The 21,913-nt window shown below is 36.2% G+C and overlaps 1 protein-coding gene across 1 annotated transcript in view; it reads left to right on the top strand.

The window, feature by feature from the left end:
• Window positions 1–21,913, top strand: part of LOC107656577 (plectin-like) — a 99,154-nt gene that overhangs the window by 53,514 nt on the left and 23,727 nt on the right. Inside the window, exons 5-9 of the mRNA XM_016444469.1 lie at window positions 13,993–14,054; window positions 16,069–16,083; window positions 17,569–17,658; window positions 19,328–19,405; window positions 19,772–19,864. Coding sequence (XP_016299955.1) covers window positions 13,993–14,054; window positions 16,069–16,083; window positions 17,569–17,658; window positions 19,328–19,405; window positions 19,772–19,864 — 338 coding nt within the window. The remainder of the gene's footprint in view (window positions 1–13,992; window positions 14,055–16,068; window positions 16,084–17,568; window positions 17,659–19,327; window positions 19,406–19,771; window positions 19,865–21,913) is intronic.

Raw genomic sequence — 21,913 nt, forward strand, 5'->3', positions numbered from 1 at the left:
ATGCAACGCAACGCGTAAAAAGACAGTATAAGTCATTATAATCCATAATTATGTCCCCACTGGATGCAACGAATGCCTCGTTTATAATGGGTTTTCATGTTTTTGAATCATCGCTCCGGCCTGACAGGGCATCATAATGTGGTAAGGGGCGTAACATTTCCGTCACACACGCAAGGTATTCGGCCAATCACAACGCACTGGATAGCTGGCCAATCACAGCACACCTCGCTTTTTCAGACCAATGAGCTTTGTAAAAATCTATGTGTTTCAGAAAGGCGGGGCATAGAGGAGAAACAATAATGTACAGTATGTGGAAAATAATGTGTTTTTTGAACCTTAAACCGCATAAACAGATTTCATTACACCAAATACACAAAATAATGTTCTTATTAGCAGCATCATATGACCCCTTTAAAATACATGATCTTATGAGTTGTTTCTCTGTCCATAATAGATATATTACTGTAGCTATTTTTTGTAGTATTTTATACTACTGTTCAAAAGTTTGGGGATAGAAATGAATAATTTTATTCAGCAAGGAAGTATTAATTAATCAAAAGTGACAGTAAAGATATGCATAATGTTAAAAAAAATTTATATTTGAAATAAATGCTGTTCATTTAAACTTTCTATTCATCAAAGAATCCTAAAAAAAAGTCAGTTCCACAGAAATATTAAGCAGCACAACTGTTTTCAACATCAATTATAAGCGATAAACTTTAGCGCCAAATCTGCATATTATAAATATTTCTGAAGGATCCTTTTACACTGAAGATTGGAGTAATGACTGCTGAAAATGTAGCTTTGCCATCACAGGAATAAATTACATTTTAAAATATATTAAAATACAAAACTGCTATTTTAAATTGTAATAATATTTCACAATATTAGTGTTTTTACTTGTTAATCAAATAAATTCATCCTTTAGAGACTTCGCAAACATCACAAAATCTTACCAGTTTCAAATTTTTCAAATGGATGTGTACGTTCAAGCTATAAACCCCATTATGCACTTTCCCTTTTCTGGGTGTAGTGACTTGGGGTTGTATGAGGTGAACTGTGGTGACTGTGCCAGCGGTTGCTCTTCACTTCAGAAGCAGGTGATAAGGATTACACAAAAGGTTGTGTCAGTTTTAAGAGACTCATTCGCGTGCCAGTTGAAACTAGGTTGCATGTGGTCTCTTTCATCTCTGAAGGTCGTTCTGTTGCAGTGCATATAGGGCATCGACCATAGTAAATGGTAGCTGTGTAAGGTTGCCTTTGAATGTCAGCCGGTTGTGGCAAGTTTAAGGAAGGTTATATTATGAATTCACCATAGCCAGTTTAAATTAAGAACACTCTTCCTCTGCAGTGCACATGGTGCCACCACAGTTTTACTTTCTTTGAGTGGATGTGTGTATCCTGGATACGACCAAAACACCCGAGCCATACCAGTGAGTTGCATGAAGATCTTGACTCTGGGCTTTCAAACACGTCAGCCATTAGATGTGTGCTCAAATGATCCCTGAGCAAATATCACAGCGCATATCCTTAGCTAGATAATAATACTTGTCCAGTTAATATCATTTTGAATAATTTTTCTGTTTTCTTTAATGACTTTCATTTAAACAAATATATTTAGACTTTTTTTCAATGAAAAAGTGCTCATCTTTTTTTGCAAAAGTTAAAAAATTGGCCATGATTTTAAAACTTTGCACAAATTATAGTGAAAGTTAAATCTTTCTCTTAACAATAAAAAAAAGGAAAAGTTATGTATAAAATTGTATTTAAAAGTTAATTAACTATTATTCCAGGACATTAGATAATTGGTTTAACATGGCTGAAACATAATTTGAAGGGGTGATTTTAAAATTTAAAGTAGGCAAGAGTGTCCCATATTGTGGAATTACTTTTGTACATTTGATAGACCTGGTCATAAGGTAGAGATCGTGCAGGCTTATTTTATTATAAATGCAGTGCTTCTTTTTTGTAGCAAGTAAGCCTTTGGGAGGGAGTTGACCTTTTCATGATCCCCAGTGTAGTGTTCCCATTGACCACACCCAGCTAATATATTTAGTTATTATATATAATATTTCCCTTATCTTCACAAATATCAAAACAAATATCTTTCAATGCGACACATATTGCTCAGTTACCCATGAACTCTGATGATTAGATAAGTTCTTCTGAAGATAAGCAACATATTTTGTTTGCAGTCAAACAGCCGGCATGAAGCAGTTAGAAAAGCATCCAGGAACTGTATTGACTTTCATATAGCTTAAATAGATCGGTATGAAATGGGTTTCCTTTTTTGAACACTTTTTGAAGTTTTTTTGGCTTATCAATGCCTACCTTATGTTGCATATCCATCCCAATGCGAGACAGATTAAAGATTTAGCGTGTAGTCGTGTATTCCACTTTTTAATTTTTTTTAGGTGGAATAACAAGTCTATGGGATATAAAAACTGAGCATAATGTATTTTTCTCTGTAAGGCTGTACTATATTGCTGTGCGAATTCTTGATGTAAAAGTGGAGCTTTTCGTACACAAGACCACAGAAGCTCATATTTCCTGTGTTGCAGATGTAATGTGGTACAGAGCGAGTGAGTCAGGTTTTCTAAATGAGTCAACTATGAAGAATTCCTTCAAATGAAGTTCCTATGTTGAATGAGTCACAAACATCACAATATTTACTGTCGTCTTTGTGATTCTGAAGGCTTTTGGTTTGAGTCAAAGTCTGTTTTGTTACCCACCCCATTTATGTGGATTCATTATATGCATAAATTACATCGTTCATTCTCATTGGCTTTTAAAGTCAAGTATTTGTATACCAGTAGCTCTTCACAATAAGTAGATTTAAAGACAATAGTATCTCCAGTGAGGATGCCAGAGGCTGGGAAAGAAGAAATTCCCTAAGGTGAGATAGTTCTTTTGTGAGCCCTCATGAAGAATAAAAATGCATTGTGAATGCTGTGAGTTGGAAGTGTAGATCTGAATTCATCTTTCTATTGAACATGAGGTCATCTCACAACCGCATTGCCAGCTCAACATGTCCCACCTGACACTGCCTTTGTTTGCATACCTATTCAAATATTGAATTACCTGCACTGCAACAAAGTCTTGCACATCAAAACCACACTACTTCCCGTAGCTAAAACACATTTCGGTTTGAAAATCTTTACTAAACAAAAAACAGTAATAGCAGCATTAGTTGAAGTTCTTCTGAATATTACCCATTGTTATTGTCTTATTTTTTTCATTATGCAATGTTTCTCATATTTTTATTGCTGTTTTTGTGTCTGCTGTACAGCACTTTGCTTTTTAAACATGATTTATGATCAAATTAATTGACACTTGTTGCCTAACCATTGGAATTTCACAATGACCTTCAGGAGGGTCTTTCCATCAGTATTTATGGGAGCTGTGAGGTTCTTTTCACGCTACCAAAATTGTCTTTTAGTGCCTCTAGCCAGGGCCGTAGCTATGGTATGCAGGGGCCCCTAGAATCATCACCTACACCTATAATCAAACTATATCTAACTGTCAACTATTTTAAAACTTTTAAAACAAAACACTATAAAATTTGTGATTATATTTGCAAACTATAATTCTGTAACAAAGTGACAATTTGTTGCTTTCCAGTCTGACCAAAAATCGCCCGAGAGGCGTACTGTTGCTATGGTTACCGCTTCTGTGCAAGTTGGCAAAGTTAGCTTACTTACATTTGTGGTTACGGAAACGATGTTTGAAGATCATGACAGAGTTTATAGGTTAAAACCAATAAAATAATTTGTTAACAGTGGCAGTTCGACGTCCAAAAATGAAAACAATCTATTTTGTGATAATCTTTATAGGAGTTTAGCCTCCCAACTACTTGTGGAGGTGAAACTGCTTTAATGTGTTTCTAATTAGCTAAACAATCTTTTTCTCCTTTCACATGGCTTCAGAATGCGTTAAGCAATATCTGAGAAAAGACGTATAAATTCAAAATGTTTTAGAATAAAAAAAGAAAAAAGAAAAACATCTTTGTCTTAATCAGTAACATGGCTAATAGCCCATAAGGGAGGAATCACGTTTCAATGGCAGTCCGGGAGAAGAGTCTGTCCCGCAGCTCGAGCAGCAGAGTGAGCGCAGCTTCAAACACATTGCGATGGGTTGGGCTAGTTATTGAGGTAAAGCTTTCACTGCTGTCCCAGTGAGACGCCCATTCGTTTTTCAGTCCCAAAACAAATGAATCCAAACGTGTATATCTGAGAAAAGACGTATAAATTCAAAATGTTTTAGAATAAAAAAAGAAAAACATCTTTGTCGTAATCAGTAACATGGCTAATAGCCCATAAGGGAGGAATCACGTTTCAATGGCAGTCCGGGAGAAGAGTCTGTCCCGCAGCTCGAGCAGCAGAGTGAGCGCAGCTTCAAACACATTGCGATGGGTTGGGCTAGTTATTGAGGTAAAGCTTTCACTGCTGTCCCAGTGAGACGCCCATTCGTTTTTCAGTCCCAAAACAAATGAATCCAAACGTGTGAGGCTGATACAGAGTTTGGGGAACTAAACTCAACCGCAGAGGGAGCGCAATAGTTTTTCCTCGGCAAACATCATGGCTGGCGCTGGTGACATGTCCGCGGCAGCTGCGCCGTGTCTCGCTATATTCAGGCTGGATGTGATTTACGGACGCGGGAACTACATTCACGAGATGAGCTGCGGTGAAGTCGGACCGCATTTATACAGCCGGATGTGCTGCGCAGGTAGGTGCTGATGCGCGGAGGCACCGATTTTTGCCGTGTGTGATTCAGGCGAATAGGAGGAGTTCGATTGAGGGGGCGATAACTCTGTGTGAGCGCGCGCGTCTTATTTAGTTAAGGGGGGAGGGAGAGGGGTGTTGTAGAGTTAACCTGTTTTGTACCAATTGTATAAACATTCATATGTCCCGTCATGTGTGTCTTTAAAGTTGATTTATTTATAGTTTGATGATATTCATTGTGAAAACAGTGTCAGGGTAGGCTAGTTGATATAACATTCAGTGTTGTGGGTAACGCATTACAAGTAACACGAGTTACGTAATCAGATTACTTTTTTCTAGTACCTAGTAAAGTAACGCATTACTTTTTAATTTACAAGAAAATATCTGAGTTACTTTTCCACTTTTGGTGTAAAAGGGTTTTGGCATTTGCTAAAAATATAACTTTTTTTAATTAAAAACAAACAAGTGAGGCCAGCTCAGATGAGAAAAAGTAACGCAAAAGTAATGCAACATGTTACTTTCCATAAAAAATAGCTAAGTAACGCAATTAGTTACTTTGTTAGGGAGTAACGCAATACTGTAATGCATTACTTTTAAAAGTAACTTTCCCCAACACTGATAACATTTCATAACAGGAGTGTCCTGCAGTTTAAAACATTTACATAACAACTTTAAACGTTCCTTCTAACATTTCCTTTTATAATTATTAATAGTATCATTGTGTCTCCGAATATATAGCCTATTGAATATTACAGCGGCATCACACAAGCAAATAGTGTTTCATATGTGCGCGTTCTGCAATCACTGCACTCCAGAGCCACTCCATTTTTTCACTTTTCGCATGTGAGAGAAACCCATCTGGAGCGAGACGAAACAACTATTTTAAATAGTAGTAGTAATATAGCCTACTACTAGTATGTTACTCTGAGCTCAGCCAGTCAGAGGTCCAGAACTAACTAACATATTTATTTATTTAAAGAGCATAAAATATATGCTTGAACATATTTTTTTTATATAAACATATTTTAAATTAATACATTAATGCTAAAAATGTAATTTACTGTATTTTTTCCATTTACTAACTATCCATAGGTTGAATTCAAGTCAATTTGTCACTTTTCGCCAAATAGGTGTAGTTGAAAAAAGGATATTGTAGATATAGGTCTATGTTTATATATAATTGTTATTTGATGAAATAGTTTCCGATTTCTTCCTTACAACGCTTATCTGATATTCTCATTAGATAAAATGTGTAGCCTATGTGTGTGTATATAATTGACTTGTATTATGTTGTATAAATGAAGATAAGATAATATATAATATTAATACACATGCACATCTACATATGTTTATATACATAATTTAAATAATTAAAAATTATAAATACAAATTACGACTTGTTTATGTCTTTATATAATACACACAAGTATATAGAGCTGTTTCACTAACTATAAACATATGTGCGTATTGTTAGAGGAAAAATTGCATCTCAGCATCTCCTCCCTTTGGAAAAGTGCGCCTCACTGGACCAAAACCGCAATGACTCTAAAAATACTGGCGGGTTGTTTCTAACTCACAGCTTCTGTATGTTTGGGTCTGTTGCCTCAGTAACTAGTCAGCTTTCATTTTCCACAGAAACTAAGTGACTGCCTGAAAACGTTTAGACATGGCTGCCAGCTGTGAGGAACATCAGTGTACAAACATATATGCGCAGAAATGATTTATGAATGATGGTCCTTGTCCTTAATTAAGTGATAAAGCGGTTTCATTCTTTTTGCTCTATCCAACTGGAATGGTGACCACAAGAGGGAGACATTTAGTTAGGCTTCACAAACCTTTTTCCTAAAGTATCTCTTTTCATGCTGTTCCAGTAACCAAAGCAATGCAAATTGTATTTTTTTTTTTTTCCTCACCCTTCTCTTAAGTCCATCCAATAAAATTATTTGGGGGAAAAAATTCACAAGTATTCTGTTTCCATCTAAAATCTAAATAGTTTTATAGTTTTCCAGACTCTATTTCTACATCATAAATCAATTATTTGGGGGAAAAAATTCACAAGTATTCTGTTTCCATCTAAAATTGAAATAGTTTTATAGTTTTCCAGACTCTATTTCTACATCATAAATCAGGGTCTTTCACGTAAGTGTGAATGCTTGAGTGAATGTGAGTATATGAGGGAAGGCGGAACAGATCATCTTTTGCTGGTGTTTCGGCCTTGTTTAAGAATGATCTAGTACATGTTCTCACAAGTCTGACTGGCTGTTGGAGGAGTGGTCGTTGGTGTGAACCTGTCTTAAGAGCTATTGTAAGTCATTGTAAGGAGCAGCGGTGTTATGTGCCTGATGTAGGATGAATTACTGCCTGAACGTATGTTCATAGTAGGTGTGTGCAGTGCAGGAATGTGAGATTGACAGTTTGGGGCTACGGAAGATTTCAGAGCTCCCTCTGCCCCATCAGTCACATCACATCTCTGCATGCTTTTTTAGCTAAACTAATTGCCTTTGAACTGTTATGAATTGTTTATTAGAGAAAGTTTTTTTTTTAACAAAGAAGACATGTAGATGCACAAAAAAGAACTAACAAATCAATCCCATTTGAATATATATATGATATATATAATTTTATACAATTTATGTAATTATAAATGTAATTAGCAGTATTACTAATACCATCATTTTTGTTTGTATTATTAATTTAATTAAAATTACATTTTATTTTATCTTTTTGTTTACATGTTGCAGATCGGGATTTTATCTGGTGCATAATGGTAATAGGTTATGGCCCAATGAAAAACTTCCAATTGCACACAACAAAATTAAGTTGTGATCAAATATTCAAGCAGATTACCACATTTTAATTAATTGAAAAAGTATATATATTTTTTCCCATTTATTAGAGTTGTATTTACTCAGAGATTTAGGATAGAAATGAATGAATAGCTTAAGTAATCATTGTACTGTTTGCCCTAAGGACACTTCAGAGAAAGTCAAATTTCAATGTCTGCAGAATCTGGCACCGTTTGTAAAACCATCAAAATTTTGCACTCTGTGCCCTTTTCCTCTTTACGTCTTCACAGCAAACACATAAGCTGAAGGATTTGCCTTGTGTGATTGGTGTGTTTGTATGAAGGATTAAATGAGTATCTGGTCTGTGTTTTGTTATAGTGCTCTTAGTACTTAACTTATGATGCCTGAAGTCAAATACATTTGGTACCTGTTCATACATGTTTCTTACTTTCTTACTCCTGAGATATTGTCTGATTTACATAAGGACTAAAGAATTAATCCGAGGACAGATTCCTTTCAAATGGCTCTAAAATACTTTTATTAAAAAAGGTTAAAAGGTCAAAAGGTTTCCTGAATGTTTAGTAGTTATCTAATGTATAAAGGCCATGTAAGGCAAGGTAAAATATTTTACGGTTTTAAGTTTAAGTAATTGTATTATAAATATGTATCTTGCATTTTATTGATCTCTAACTACATTTTCATATATTCATTACACTGATACAATTCTAATTCTCACAAAACTTAAATATACAGTAATAATTTTTGGTTTATTTCAAGTGGAACACAAGAAAAATGATGACAACTTGAGATTCAGTTCAGTGAGTCAAATGTCAGTTTAGTAAAAACCTCTGACAATACAGTGAGTTCATTCATCAAAATGAATCGGGCAGATAACTTGGAAGTTTGTGAATGATTCATTAAAAGATCTGACTCTTAAGATTTTAATCAGACTGCGTGGATCTCATTGTTTGTTCCTGTGTGCAGATGTGATGTTTTATTAACAAAGTTCGGGAGGAGCACGTTCAGATAATTAACTCGGCCAATTCATCATCAGCAATTACACCATCTGTCCTATCAGCTCGAGAGAGAACTTCTAAAAATAGCCCAAGCCATCTTACCTTCATTCTTTCTACAGTATTCCAGCATCCCTCCACCACCCCGACTCCTCACCATCGGCCCGTTCCTACCCCAGCACGGGGGGGTTTATTAACAAAGTTCGGGAGGAGCACGTTCAGATAATTAACTCGGCCAATTCATCATCAGCAATTACACCATCTGTCCTATCAGCTCGAACTTCTAAAAATAGCCCAAGCCATCTTACCTTCATTCTTTCTACAGTATCCCAGCATCCCTCCACCACCCCGACTCCTCACCATCGGCCCGTTCCTACCCCAGCACGGGGGGGGGCACTCAGGGGGAGCGCTCTGGTTCCGGGCTAAATGCCGAGCTCAGACCCCTCTCCCCGGACATTGGGAGTACCCTGGGTTCGGGAGGAATTACCGAGCTCGGAGCCCTCTTCCCGGACAGCACGCCAAATACGCATAACCTTTACTCTGTTTATTATATGTAAGTGTGAACTCGTGAACTGGTGTTATTTATAGTCTTTGCAATATGTTGCATTTCGTATTTTTTCTCAACTGATTTTCATTGCGCGGCTGTAAACAGAATAAAACACTGCTAGTGGCTCTTGCTAGCGCTGTCTCCAATCAGCATTGCTCCAAGGCAGATATGTGACAGCAGCAGGTCTTCCAGCTCAAGCCCAAACAGGCTGCGGCCCCGAGCTGCAATGCAAAGAATCCTCCATTCCTACCTGCGATCCGCTTGCCATCCTTTCCAAGATAGATAGAGAGAGATGGATTGTCTCTGAGGTTAGGGAGCTCCAGTCACACCTGTGCACTCAGGAATACTATGACTCCTCTCACTCCTTCCAGTGGTCTCCAATATTCACGTGCACACACGTCTCTTCAAAGAGACTATTATTCACATCTCGCTTGTCATTTTGTGCATCTGATAAAAGGGTCTGTTGTTTGGGGCAAGAGAGACAGAGAGAGATGCATTGTCTCTTCAAAGAGACTATTATTCACTTGCTTGTCATTTTGTGCATCTGATAAAAGGGTCTGTTGTTTGGGGCAAGAGAGACAGAGAGAGATGCATTTACTGCAAGCACACATGCACAGGGGTTCTCTTGTGTTCAGCTGCATTTTTGTCTGTCTAGGGTGACTTTGGCAGAACTTCATGAAATAATGTCTTTGTTGTGTATGTCTACATCAATCAAAGAACAGCAGCAACTCCTGACATTGAAAATCTGAACCTCCTACTTGAGACTACAAGAGCCTTTCTGTGTGACTCCTGAAATTGGTCACATTTTCCCTTATGAGTGGGATTTCCCGGTTGGTGGAACACCAAATCCCTTCTCCCACCCCAAACAGATGGAATACCTAGATGGAAACAGATCCTCGTTTTGATATTTTCCCCTGGTGCTTTAGATGGTGACTCATTTCCGTTGCATGCTACCAAATTAGCTTGTACAGTAAAACAAGTTGCTCATTCTATGTAAAGTCTTCGTCCTAACCAGCCACACGACCGTGGCAAAGTCAAAAAGTTGGTAGGGTTCTATTCCTACTCTGTCACACAGAGTAGCTCTGCCCATAATGCAATGTTATTGGTTAAAAATTCTGTATATTTAACCTCAAATATGATCTGATTGGCGGCAATTTGGTCACTTTGTGGTGACATTTTGCTTTCAGTGTGGACAGATTAATTACTTAGGACACGTGTTACTGTTAGTGTGGTTTGTGCCGTGTTCAGACTTATTTTCGGTGGTCACATTCCCAGGGCAGCTGCTTCCCTTGTTATAAGGTATTTGCAGATGTGAGTTGCGGTAACAGTTAACCATTTTCAAAGTATGCAAGAAATGTGTGGCGTTTGTGCTTCTGAGTAGAAGTAATACTGATATTTTAAAAAGAACAATAAATAATATGAGATTTTCTGTTGTGGTTTTCATTTTTTACTGACTTTTTCATTGTTCACGTACACCGTCAACATGTGGTCTGCCACAATGTGTGTTTTTTTGTGTGTGTGTGTGCGCGTTTTCACACTGTTTCCAACCATAAAATTAGAGAACCCCCTTCAAAATGAGAGCTGCCTTTGAATTTATAGCCTATAAAGACAGGTATTTATTAAGAAGTGTGAAAAAAGAAGGAAGAGGTAGTCAGAGAGGGGAACAGAACTGGAGGGGAAGAAAAGGGAGGGCGAAAAGAGCTAGCTTGGAACACACCCACTTGCCTGCATGGATCTTCTCTTTTGCTTTCTGAAACGGCAGAACGGGTGAAAAGAAACGGTTCAGGTGGTTTAAACAGATCGGTAAAAAGTGTACAACTGTGGTTTTGCAGCAAGAACAGAAGTACAGGAATGGCTGTATATCAAGGTTACAGAACGTACTCCACTGACAGTGTCGGCAGTGACGTTGTCTTCACAGATGAAGGTCATTACCAGGGGATGCTGAGGGCCATGGATGAAAGAAAAGGTACAGCGGAAATTCTCAGTTTGAATACTTAATATTAGCTATTAGACATTAAATCTATTTTTGATTTCCTATTTAATCTTTCTACAATATTTCTTGATAAGTTCTTTAGTATGATGTAAAATATGCATTATTAATGTGTCATTTTTGACTTTTAGATTTTTTTACATTTATGTTGCTTTATTATTATATATTTTTGGCACATATTTGAGTCTTCTTTTGTTATGTTATGCAATCAGTTATGCAGTCAAGTTATCATTCTGCATCATAATTGACCCTCTCTGGACAGATGAAATGAACTTGTAATCTTTCCAACCAATAATAAGGAGTGTAATATGTCAACTGGAAGTTTTGAGGCTTCAAAGGGAGGGGCCATTGCAAAGGCGGATCCCAAATCTGGGTTGTGGTCCTGTGTGCACACGCATGGCATATTGGAAAATAAGTCATGGTTTGGGTACAGCACAGCTCAAACATTGTAAATGTTCTAGATTTTTAACTATAATTTACACTGACACATTACTTCATGCACATTCCCTCAAGCTACGCGTTCAGTTTTACGAGTGTCAAATTCAAGCTGCTGTGCAGAGGAATGCGCCTTCTCTCAGATCTTGTGTTTCTCTTTGTCAGACAATGAAAACCGTTGGTTCTGTGGCATGGAACATCCGCTAGGCTTTTATGGTGGCCCAAGATATACTGATAGGCGTTACCTTTTCATTATGAGGCTCTACAGGTCTGTTGATATTTAGCTTGGAATTTTAAGTGCCCCTTTTATCCGGCCTTTGACCTGTGCAACCATTCAGGTAGTCTTAGAGCTGTTCTGAGATCAGCTTTCTGATAGAAATCATTAGTTTGACTTAAAGCAGTGGTTCTCAAACCTCTCCATGAAGTACCCCCAGCACTGCACATTTTGTATGTCTCCCTATATCTGACACACCCACTTCAGGTCTTGCAGTCTCCACTAATGAGCTGATGAGTTGAATCAGGTGTGATAGATGAGGGAGACATACAAAATGTGCAGGGCTGGGGGTACTCCAGGACAGGTTTGAGAACCACTGACTTAAAGAGACCAACAAATGCTCAATCTTGTCGTTTCATGTCTCCACATGCGTCTGAATTTTGTGTTATCAAAATGATAAGTGTGCTTATGCGTTTTATGCTGTTTGCTATGTAAAACTGCAATATAAGATTACCCAGTTTTTAGCTGACTTGATAAATGTTTGTTGTTTCGTAAAGGACTTCATACAATGAGTCACTATCCTTTCACAGGAATTGGTTTTCGTGACAGCATGAGGTTTAAGAAACAGGAAGTGATGTGATGATGCCAGCTGGCGTGGCTGCCATGGCAACTGAAAGACAGAACAACAACATGCATCCAGTTCCCTGCAGTTGTTTTGTTACAGCTAGCTCTCCTGCCTCTTATCTCAATGTTTTGATGAAAAGGTGATGAAAACGGAACTTTGCAGGCCTTATCACAAGTTTGAGATTTGTTATGTTTGCTGGTCATCAAAAATCTCATCAGCCTTAGTGGTTCATCTTGTGATGAGGAGCTGATGTGCTTCCTGTGTTCTTCTCCAAGTGTCCTTTAACTACAGCTCCACTTGAATTCTCATGTATTCTCTTTCATGCTAGCTCAAGTGAGTCATCATCACAAAGTCAGAATGGGACCTGATAGTGGCATTTATACTAAATGACTTCTATTAGTCATGAAGCATTTTACAAGATCATTGTGAAACCCACTAGGTTCGGGTGGTGGTACTTCTGGAACACTCTTTAGCACGCCTTTAAGCGAGTTTCCACATAAATGTTTGATGACATTGATGATGGTAATTCAAGATGAAGGTACATGTGGAACATTTGAAAGCTTCTAAACAAATTGAGGATCAAATGCAATAGTAAAACTGTGCCAGCAAAAGAGTCAGTCATGTTTTGTTTTTTTTCCAGAAGATCATCTTTCTTTTTTTGTCAGTATGGAATCTCTGGTTTAGTCACTAAGACCTGCAAATAACTGAACTCAAGTGAAGAAAATGGATGCACAAAAGAACTGAAAAACTTTCAAATTAAGTCAGTTAACTACAGTGAAAAAGCAAAAGTCAACCAGTCAGTTCACCAGTGGAATGTTTTCTAAGTGCTCAGATGATCAGATATAGACCACTAATTTAAACTGTGGTATCTCTAAGATATGCACAGCATGTTAATAATATGGGCCCACCCAATCACTGTGCACAATTGTGGGTCATGATAAATACCATTGAGAAGACTATTTTTAATTTTAAAATTGAATTCTGCTTCATAACATACACAGTTAATTAAAAGCTTGGGGTTGGTACGATATTTTTAATGCATTTGAAGGGCTCACCAAGGCTGCCTTGATTTAATAACAAATACAGTAAAAGCAGTAATATTGTAAAATATTATTAACATTTAAAAGAACTGCTTTTTATACTAATATATTTTATAATATATTTATTCCTGTGATGCAGAGCTGAATTTTCAGCAGTCATTACTCCGGTCTTCAGAGTCACATGGTCCTTCAGAAATAATTATAATATGCTGATTTGCTGCTAAATAAACATTTCTTATTATTATCAATGTTGAAAGCAGCTGCAAATTTCATATTTTTGATAAAAACATGATTTAAAAAAATGTAAAAGTCTTATTTAAAGCAACCTTGGTGAATAAAAGTATAAAAGTATTAGTTAAAAGAAAAAAGATCACATGCAAATATTTTGATCACAAGCAAATATGATGAAAAACGTATGCTAATTCCTCTAAGCCTTTGCTTCTCTAAAGCCTTTAGAAAAGTGCACTATAAAAACCACATAGAGCGCTATTATCTAAGAAGATAACTATAGGTCTGTTCAGAAGTTTCCATTAGTATGTTGTATAACGTTCACTGGTTTCCAGTGTGTCTCTCAGATTTGACTTAATTTAACTAAAAATTGTGTCTTTTTGTGTTCTACAGATGAACGGGATCGAGTACAGAAAAAGACCTTCACAAAATGGGTGAACAAGCATCTGATGAAGGTATTATCATTCACACAGATAGGAAATTGCAAAGTCATGTTCATGTTCTCAAAGTCAATTCAAAGTATACAGCAGCTTGTAATCACATGGTCACATAGAGTCAAGTATTTCAGTTTTGCACTTCACCGATGGCCACATTGTCAATCCATTATCTCAAGGACTTGTTTTGTAGATGACTGGTGCAGTAACTACAAATGTCTGTGGTGACAGCCGCTTGATTGGAAACTCTTAGCACATACTAAAACTGCACAGAGAACATAGTTATTTGTCTGTCATTACATGGAAAATAACAGTGTATGACGCTTTAAGTGCAAGTGTGAAAATAATAGGAGTGTGTGTGAGAGAGAATGGGAAGAACAGACATTAGTTCTGCAGGATATACAGTACAGTGTTTGTTAACCTGTATGTGAAAACATATGGTGAGTGTGTGTAACTGCTACTGCTGTGGAGATCATAATAGCTGAATAATCATCCTGTTCACACCCAGTACACTGCATTGCTGAAAGGTGCTGTTTATTTATTTATGAGTATGTGAGGATGAGTCATCAACATCTGGTCTCATTTTATGAAACAGATTGTTTTCTTGGTACACTCTTAAAAATAACGGTGCTTCAAAAGGTTCTTCAAGCGATGCCATAGAAGAACCATTTTTGGTTCCACAAAGAACCATTCAGTCAAAGGTTCTTTAAAGAACCATCTCTTTCTTACCTTTTTATAATCTGAAGAACCTTCTTTCGCCACAAAGAACCTTTTGTGAAACAGAAAGCAACAAAAGTGATGCTGCCGTTTACTCTGCTGTGGCAAATCTGAGATGTTATGCTAAACTCCGTCTTAAACTATTTTAAACAGCATTTTCAAAATCTTTTATAATTATTTTACATTCAGCTTTTATGACCTCATTCATTGAAAGATTACTAAAACAGTATTTGTATTTTTACTATTAAATTCGTTTAATTCGCACTGCAGGACTGCAGTGAAGTCAAGGCAAAGGTGTGAATATATATAATATTGAATATAAAATCCTGATGTTCTCCTTGGCTGCTTTTATATTATCCAACCTAAAGCAAAATGAAAAGAAAAAATAGTACAAGAATATGTAACTTATCAAGGATAAGTATTTCACTCTTGCACTTGTACAAATGTCTTTTTAGAACCTAAAGGATCTTTAAATTTACCTTTATCTTTATTAGACTGTCTTTTAAAAATGTTTTAAAAAGTTTTATTATTAAAGTAAATGGAATTAATTAATTAATATGACATTATGACATATAGTTATTTATCAAAGTATTTTTTTTTTAAATAAGCAGAGCTTTTCCTTTCCTTTTTCCTTTAGTTTTTGGATTGTGTTAGACTGATTTTCGTTCCTCAAAGGAGGCGTAGGGTTTATTCAGTGGCCTGCAGTTCAGATCCAGTGACTGGTTGTTTGTGTGCTGTAAGGAAATCCTTCTCATCTGGATGCAGCCATTTGGGATGGAAACCTGGATGCCAGCAAAGTCTTACTGTCTCTCATTTCAAACTGGGCACAGAGAGGAGCAGCCTTAAAGATTAAAAAAGATTTATTAAGAATGAGTTGCCAAAATGAAGGTTTCAGCAGATGTGTTAGTGATGTTTCATTGCTATTTTAGACGTAATAGATTTGAATTAAATACAAAAGACAGTTTCAAATTGATGCTATGCCACATATGTGCCGTGCTCTGTCATATTTGATTTGTTGCTTCATGTTTGAATATTAAAACTGAACAAGTATATTTATGACAGTTTCTGTCACCAGTAGACTTGTTTATACATGTAAAGGTCTATTAAAAGATTTGATGCAATGAATGAAATATTTAAATTATATATTCACACCATCATACAAACACTGTATGTGTCATCTGTGTTCATTTCATTGTTATATCTCTGTGTCTCTCACTGTCTTTCCGTCATACCGTTCTCATTGTATTTCTCATCTGTCCCAACCTTTCTCTTTTTAATCTCTCAATGTTCCATCCTTTGCTCCATCTTTCTCTGTCAGCACTGGAAGGCAGAGGTAGGTGGTGTCTGTGATCACACCTTTGCAGAGTGACTCTGTTATTACCTGCATGGGTTTCACATGCACCGTAGCTTCCTACATCTGCACATACACCCTCTCCTGCCTTCCTTGCATGAAATGCAGTTTTCTAAGTTTCTAACACTTAAGATGTGTTAACACTTGTGTTTTCTGTCTCCTTTAGTACATTCTGTGTTTACTGCTTTAGCCCCCAGATATGATCTTTTGTCAACAATGATCCTATGATTTAATTGCATAGAACCAACTAACTTCACTTTTCTGAGACATTTTTTTTTTGTAATTATTAAAATCCCATGGTGGTTTTTAATAAATCTGTTATGTTGATTCTCATGTTTTAAACTGCTCTGTGTATGGAAAGCTCTCAGTGTTAACAGTTTTTTTTTTTTTTTTTGGTGAGGAAAGTCATTTCAAATTACCTTTGCCCATATTTTCCACAGCATCATTATATTTGTGGTTTGTATGTCCTGTTTGTAGTTTTAATGCTTACAAAACAGATTTTTAGGGTTTCAGAACCTTCTGTTTTTGTATTGAATCTCTGGTTTAGTCACTAAGACCTGTAAATATCTGAACTGAAGTGAAGAAAATAGATGCACAACAAACGAATAACTGAAAAATTCAGATGGGCATTATCCCAGAAACAAAAAACTACAACACAAGTCTTTAACTAGGTAAATTAAATATGGACATAAATTATTTTAAATACACTACCATTCAAAAGTTTAAAAAGTTTCTTATGCTCACCAAGGCTGCATTTAATTGATCACAAATACAGTAAGAAACAGTAATATTGTGAAATATTATTACAATTGTAAAAAACTGTTTTCCATTTTCATATATTTTATTCCTGTAATTGATTCCTGTGATGGCAAATCTGTTTTAGCAGCCATTACTCCAGTCATCAGTGTCATCATTCTAATATGCTGATTTGGGGCTCAAGAAACATTTCTTATTATTATTAATGTTAAAAAACATTGTGCTGCTTAATGTTTTCATGGAACCGTGATACATTTTTTTTCAGGATTTTTTGATGAATATAAAGTTCAAAAGAACAGCTTTTATTTGAAATAGAAATATTTTGTAACATTATAAATGTCTTTACTGTAATTTCTGATCAATTTAATTGCTGAATAAAATAATTTATTTTTCAAAAAGACAATCTTACTGACCCAAACTTATGAATGGTAGTGTATTATGTACTATTTATTCGTCCTTAATGTATAGTAAAAATAAATAAAATCGTGTCATGTAATGCAAAAGACATAAAGCTAGTCGTTGCCTTTGACAACAGTCAATTACATACTTTGCGATCATTATGTAAAACTATTTGCCCACTTGATGCCACAATCAACCCATTATAATCAATTATTGCGAAGAACTGTGGTATTAAATAGCATGATATTGTCTTGAACATGTAGTCTTCCACAGTTTTCATAATTTGTAATGATGATTTCCTATCTTATTCAGGCCCAGCGACACATCACAGACCTGTACGAGGATCTCAGAGATGGACACAACCTCATCTCGCTGCTGGAGGTGCTTTCTGGAGAGACACTGGTAAGTTCATGCTAATTCGGGATCGGATTTTCCATCCACAACCCTATTCAAAACCTAGTTCCAAACATCAATCTGAAATTCTGCTTTTGCAAGGCTAACTCTCACTACCTGGATCTGCTCCCTTAATATAAGCCCCTCCTCTTCCTATGTCCTCTTTTGATTTATAGACCTTATAGTTTGTGTTAAATAAAGTTCCCCTTGAAATCTGCATCTGATTGGATAGTTCTGTAGTTTAACACCCTCAAGGTCATGTCCCTCAGATTTGTTTTGCATGCGTCAGTGATTGACATGTGGCATTCAAATCTGTATGGCCAGTGGAAGTAACCACACATACAGAAATGTGTCGGTAGGAACGAATGTCTCCTCACATCTCCCCGTCCTTATGAATTCTGCTGTGACTGTGTCTCTTTTGCATTGCGTCTCACTCCTTTAACACATTAACAATCTGACATTTTCTGCCTCAGTTTCAACTCTGCACCGGTTTGACCCCCTTGACCATTCCTTTTTCAACTTCCTGTTTGCTCACCTCTGCCCTGACCTTGACCCCTTTGCCTTTGCCTCTTCTCTTGCGATGCTTTTGCTGTGGTAGCCGAGGGAGCGAGACGTTGTCAGGAATTCGCGGTTGGTGAGTTGGGTCTGAAAATTTTCGACTCGCCTCCCCGGAAAGGGGCATGGCATGTGTCACTGCCAGGGGAAATGTGTTGTGCATGATGTCACTTCCTTTGTCATGTCGCTTGTTCACAGTGCTGTCCTCCCCCCATGTTCACGAAAATATTCAATTAAAAATGTAGAAAGATTATGCTACTATTTGTATAAGACTTGCTTACAAATCAGGGTGGATATTCAAATGTTTGCGATGACGGAATGTACTGCATTCACTGTCCAGGGAATCATTAACTACAGGCTTTCAGGATTTTGACATAATGTATGTTAGTTTAGTATTCAACATTCGTTTTAGTTATGCATTGATTCATGCCTTGTCTGATTCATGATCCATTGAAATCCTAAGTGACATCATGCACTGCATGCCAATAAGAGCCTGGCTCATAGGACAGCTTAGCTTTTGATTGGCTATTAATTGTGATGACTGATTGTCATTGCATGTTCTTATTGTATGCTGGTGCATTTTGTCCACATTTTGGCATAGTTGTGTATTTGCATTCAGGTAATGGATTATAGTTAATGAAACTGGGAGATATCTGGTATTCTTGTGCAATGCAGTTGTCTTTCAGTTGTTTATTTTTTCATGTGCAAAGAATAGTGAAATAAAGAAATAGTGAATTTGTTCTGTGACTGGCCATAATTACCTTTTTTTTTTTTTTTTACATTTTCTGTGTAGGTTGATATCAGAAATGTCCAATTAAATGTCCATTTTTTTTCTATGCATTTTAAAAGTGCTTAGCAGTTTTCCATTTTTACTGTACAATAAAATGTTTGGATGTTCTGTTTCACCTTCTAGTCTCATTTAGTGTATTTTTTTTTCAAAATGGACGAGACAGTATAATATTTCTGTATTGGAGCATTCTTATTTTAGTCATTGTTGTGTTTGCTTAGTTAATGTAATTTGTATCATTCAGTACATCTATAATCTCTGTCTTCTCATAATCACTTTTAATTTTTTGAGAGCTCAACTTTCTCTTTGTTAATCTCTCTTTTTATTTTTTTCCAGCCCAGAGAGAAGGGTCGCATGCGCTTTCACAAACTACAGAATGTACAGATCGCACTGGACTTCCTCAAACATAGACAGGTACAGTGAACCGAACACCTCATGAGCCATTATTTTATTTATTTATTTTTTGTTTTGTTTTACTATTCAGGATTAGGGATATAATACAAAAGAAATCTAAACATATAAAAAAAAAATAGAAAAATGTTAATAAAAATATAAAAAGCTATTTTTATAAAAAATATTAACTACTATTATTGCATTATAGATCATGAGGTAATGTTTAGAAAAGTCATGCTTTTTGCTTGTTTGTTTGTCTGTTTTATATTTCCTTTCCATTTACCTCCTGCAGTACTTTTACAGACCCACAGGGGTCTATGGACTCCTGTCTGAAAACTCTGGTCTGATAAGATTTCACTGGTTAACACAGATCTCATTGTTTGACAGGTGAAACTGGTAAACATAAGAAATGACGACATTGCGGATGGAAATCCAAAACTGACCCTTGGGCTAATATGGACCATCATCCTTCACTTCCAGGTCTGGCGCAGCACTGGTTGTGCTCTACTTGCTCTGAGCAGACACATTCTAATTAGTTCTTTATATGCTCCCTTTGGTTTTGCTTCACAGATTTTCGTTTCCCTTTTCACTGTTTCTACATGCTTTAGTCTCTCAATTTGCTGTTACTATTGCTGTAACAACACAGACATCTGTGCAGACTTGTGACAGGGTTTAATGTATCACCTGGCAACAGTGATTTAGAGATCATTTTTCATAATTGTACCAAATCTAAATCTCAGCCCACCCACAAAACAACACACCCTCAGAACAGAACTAGTATTTGGCATATTTTCACACATGACCTCATGTTAATTTGTGCACAAACTTGATTTTCATTCATAAGAAAAAAAGTTTTGTACCTGTTAGAGATGGGTGGTTTTCTATGCCAATGCACTCTATTGTCTTTGGACTGCTGCACAATGTTTTGTCTCACGAGGAGACTGGAGCACATTTTTGTACTTTTTTTCTGGGAAATAAAACCTGAAGCGTGCGTCTTTGATGTCACAGTAGGCCTGTGGGGGATTATGGGCTGGGACGGTGTCCATTTCGGTTGGTGACTCACATCTTCCCTTAAGGAAGTGGAAGCAGTCATGCTGGCATGGTGGTTTGGTGACTCGTGAGACCAATCATGCTGTTTTTGGTTGTGGGAATGCATCTTAATTGTTTTCTTTTCCTTCATTTTTTTTAAAAAGTGCTTATCTTGGCACAAAAGATTTACACAAAATTAGTCATTTTACAAAAGCTTGCTGTACAGAACTTTAGGGCGACTTGAAAAGGTCACATTTTTGTTATTTTCAACAAAACAGACATAATAAATAAACTTATAATCAAACAAATAGTTATGAATTCCTATAGAGTAAAGATTATAATACAATGAAAATATACTAGAATTGGTCACAGCAATGCAGAATTAGCTTAAATTATGCACTCTGTAGAAGTTGTTGCGTTTGGCACCAGATGTCAATTTGTAGTTACTGCCAAATTTGTATTTACCATTAAATATTTTTTTTTAAATCTTTATTCTTACAATAACTTTAAGAAGTTTGAATTGTTGAGCTTAGTCACCACAAAAAATATTTTGAAATTAGAGACATAGAAAGGAATTCTGCATTGAAAAGGACCTTAAATGCTCTTGTAAAGCTATGCTGCAAGGATGGAGGATGTGTTTCCATGTACGAGTCACTGTGTACATCCTTAATGTAAGGATTCTGAGGTTTAGATCATCCAGACTTCCCTACAAAATACTCATAATAAGAGGAAACTTGATTTTAGCCGTTGAGTGGTTATTACCCAAAGGGGAATCCTGACGATGAGTCACCAGAGGAACAAACACATGCAAAATCACTAAAATTAATGACTAAAATTTGAACAAGCCTCTTATTATCAACGAATCTTATGATCACTGCTAACCACAATGTTTGTCCACAGTATCTTGGCAACAGTGAGGGTATTTTAGGTATACTTTCTTTCTTTCTTTCTTTTTCTTTTTTTTAATGAAACTTAAATTATGAAATGCTATATCATTTTCCTTGAGCATTATAGGATAGCGTTTCATTATTGGAAAACTATACATTTTAAACTGAGTATACAAACTATGCATTTTACTGAACGGAGTGCAAACTTTGTACCCTTTGTCTTTGTGTATATGTTTGTAAAAGAACCATTCAAAGCATGTGGCACTATCAGCAGAATACTAATACTAATACATAATTTGTTTATTGAAACCATATTTACATTGATTCCATTTCATTTTTTATGCTTTATTTTATTTTACTATGACACTAGTAGTTGTATTTTTTTTTTTAAGTATGTCTATTATTAGTCTGTTATTTCTTTATATAATAATACCTAATTTGTTTTCTTGAACCCATAACCATGATAACGATACCTTGTCATTTTTATGTGGTGTATCTATAGTTTTACTGTAATCCCCATGGTTAAACTGTGGTTACTATACATGAACTAGGGTAAATTTGAATAAATGCTTGTTCAGACTCTGATTCTACATTTCCTGACTGTTTCACTGTC

Source organism: Sinocyclocheilus anshuiensis, unplaced genomic scaffold (genome assembly GCF_001515605.1).
Source record: "Sinocyclocheilus anshuiensis isolate Anshui unplaced genomic scaffold, SAMN03320099.WGS_v1.1 scaffold1393, whole genome shotgun sequence".
NCBI classification, from domain to species: domain Eukaryota; kingdom Metazoa; phylum Chordata; class Actinopteri; order Cypriniformes; family Cyprinidae; genus Sinocyclocheilus; species Sinocyclocheilus anshuiensis.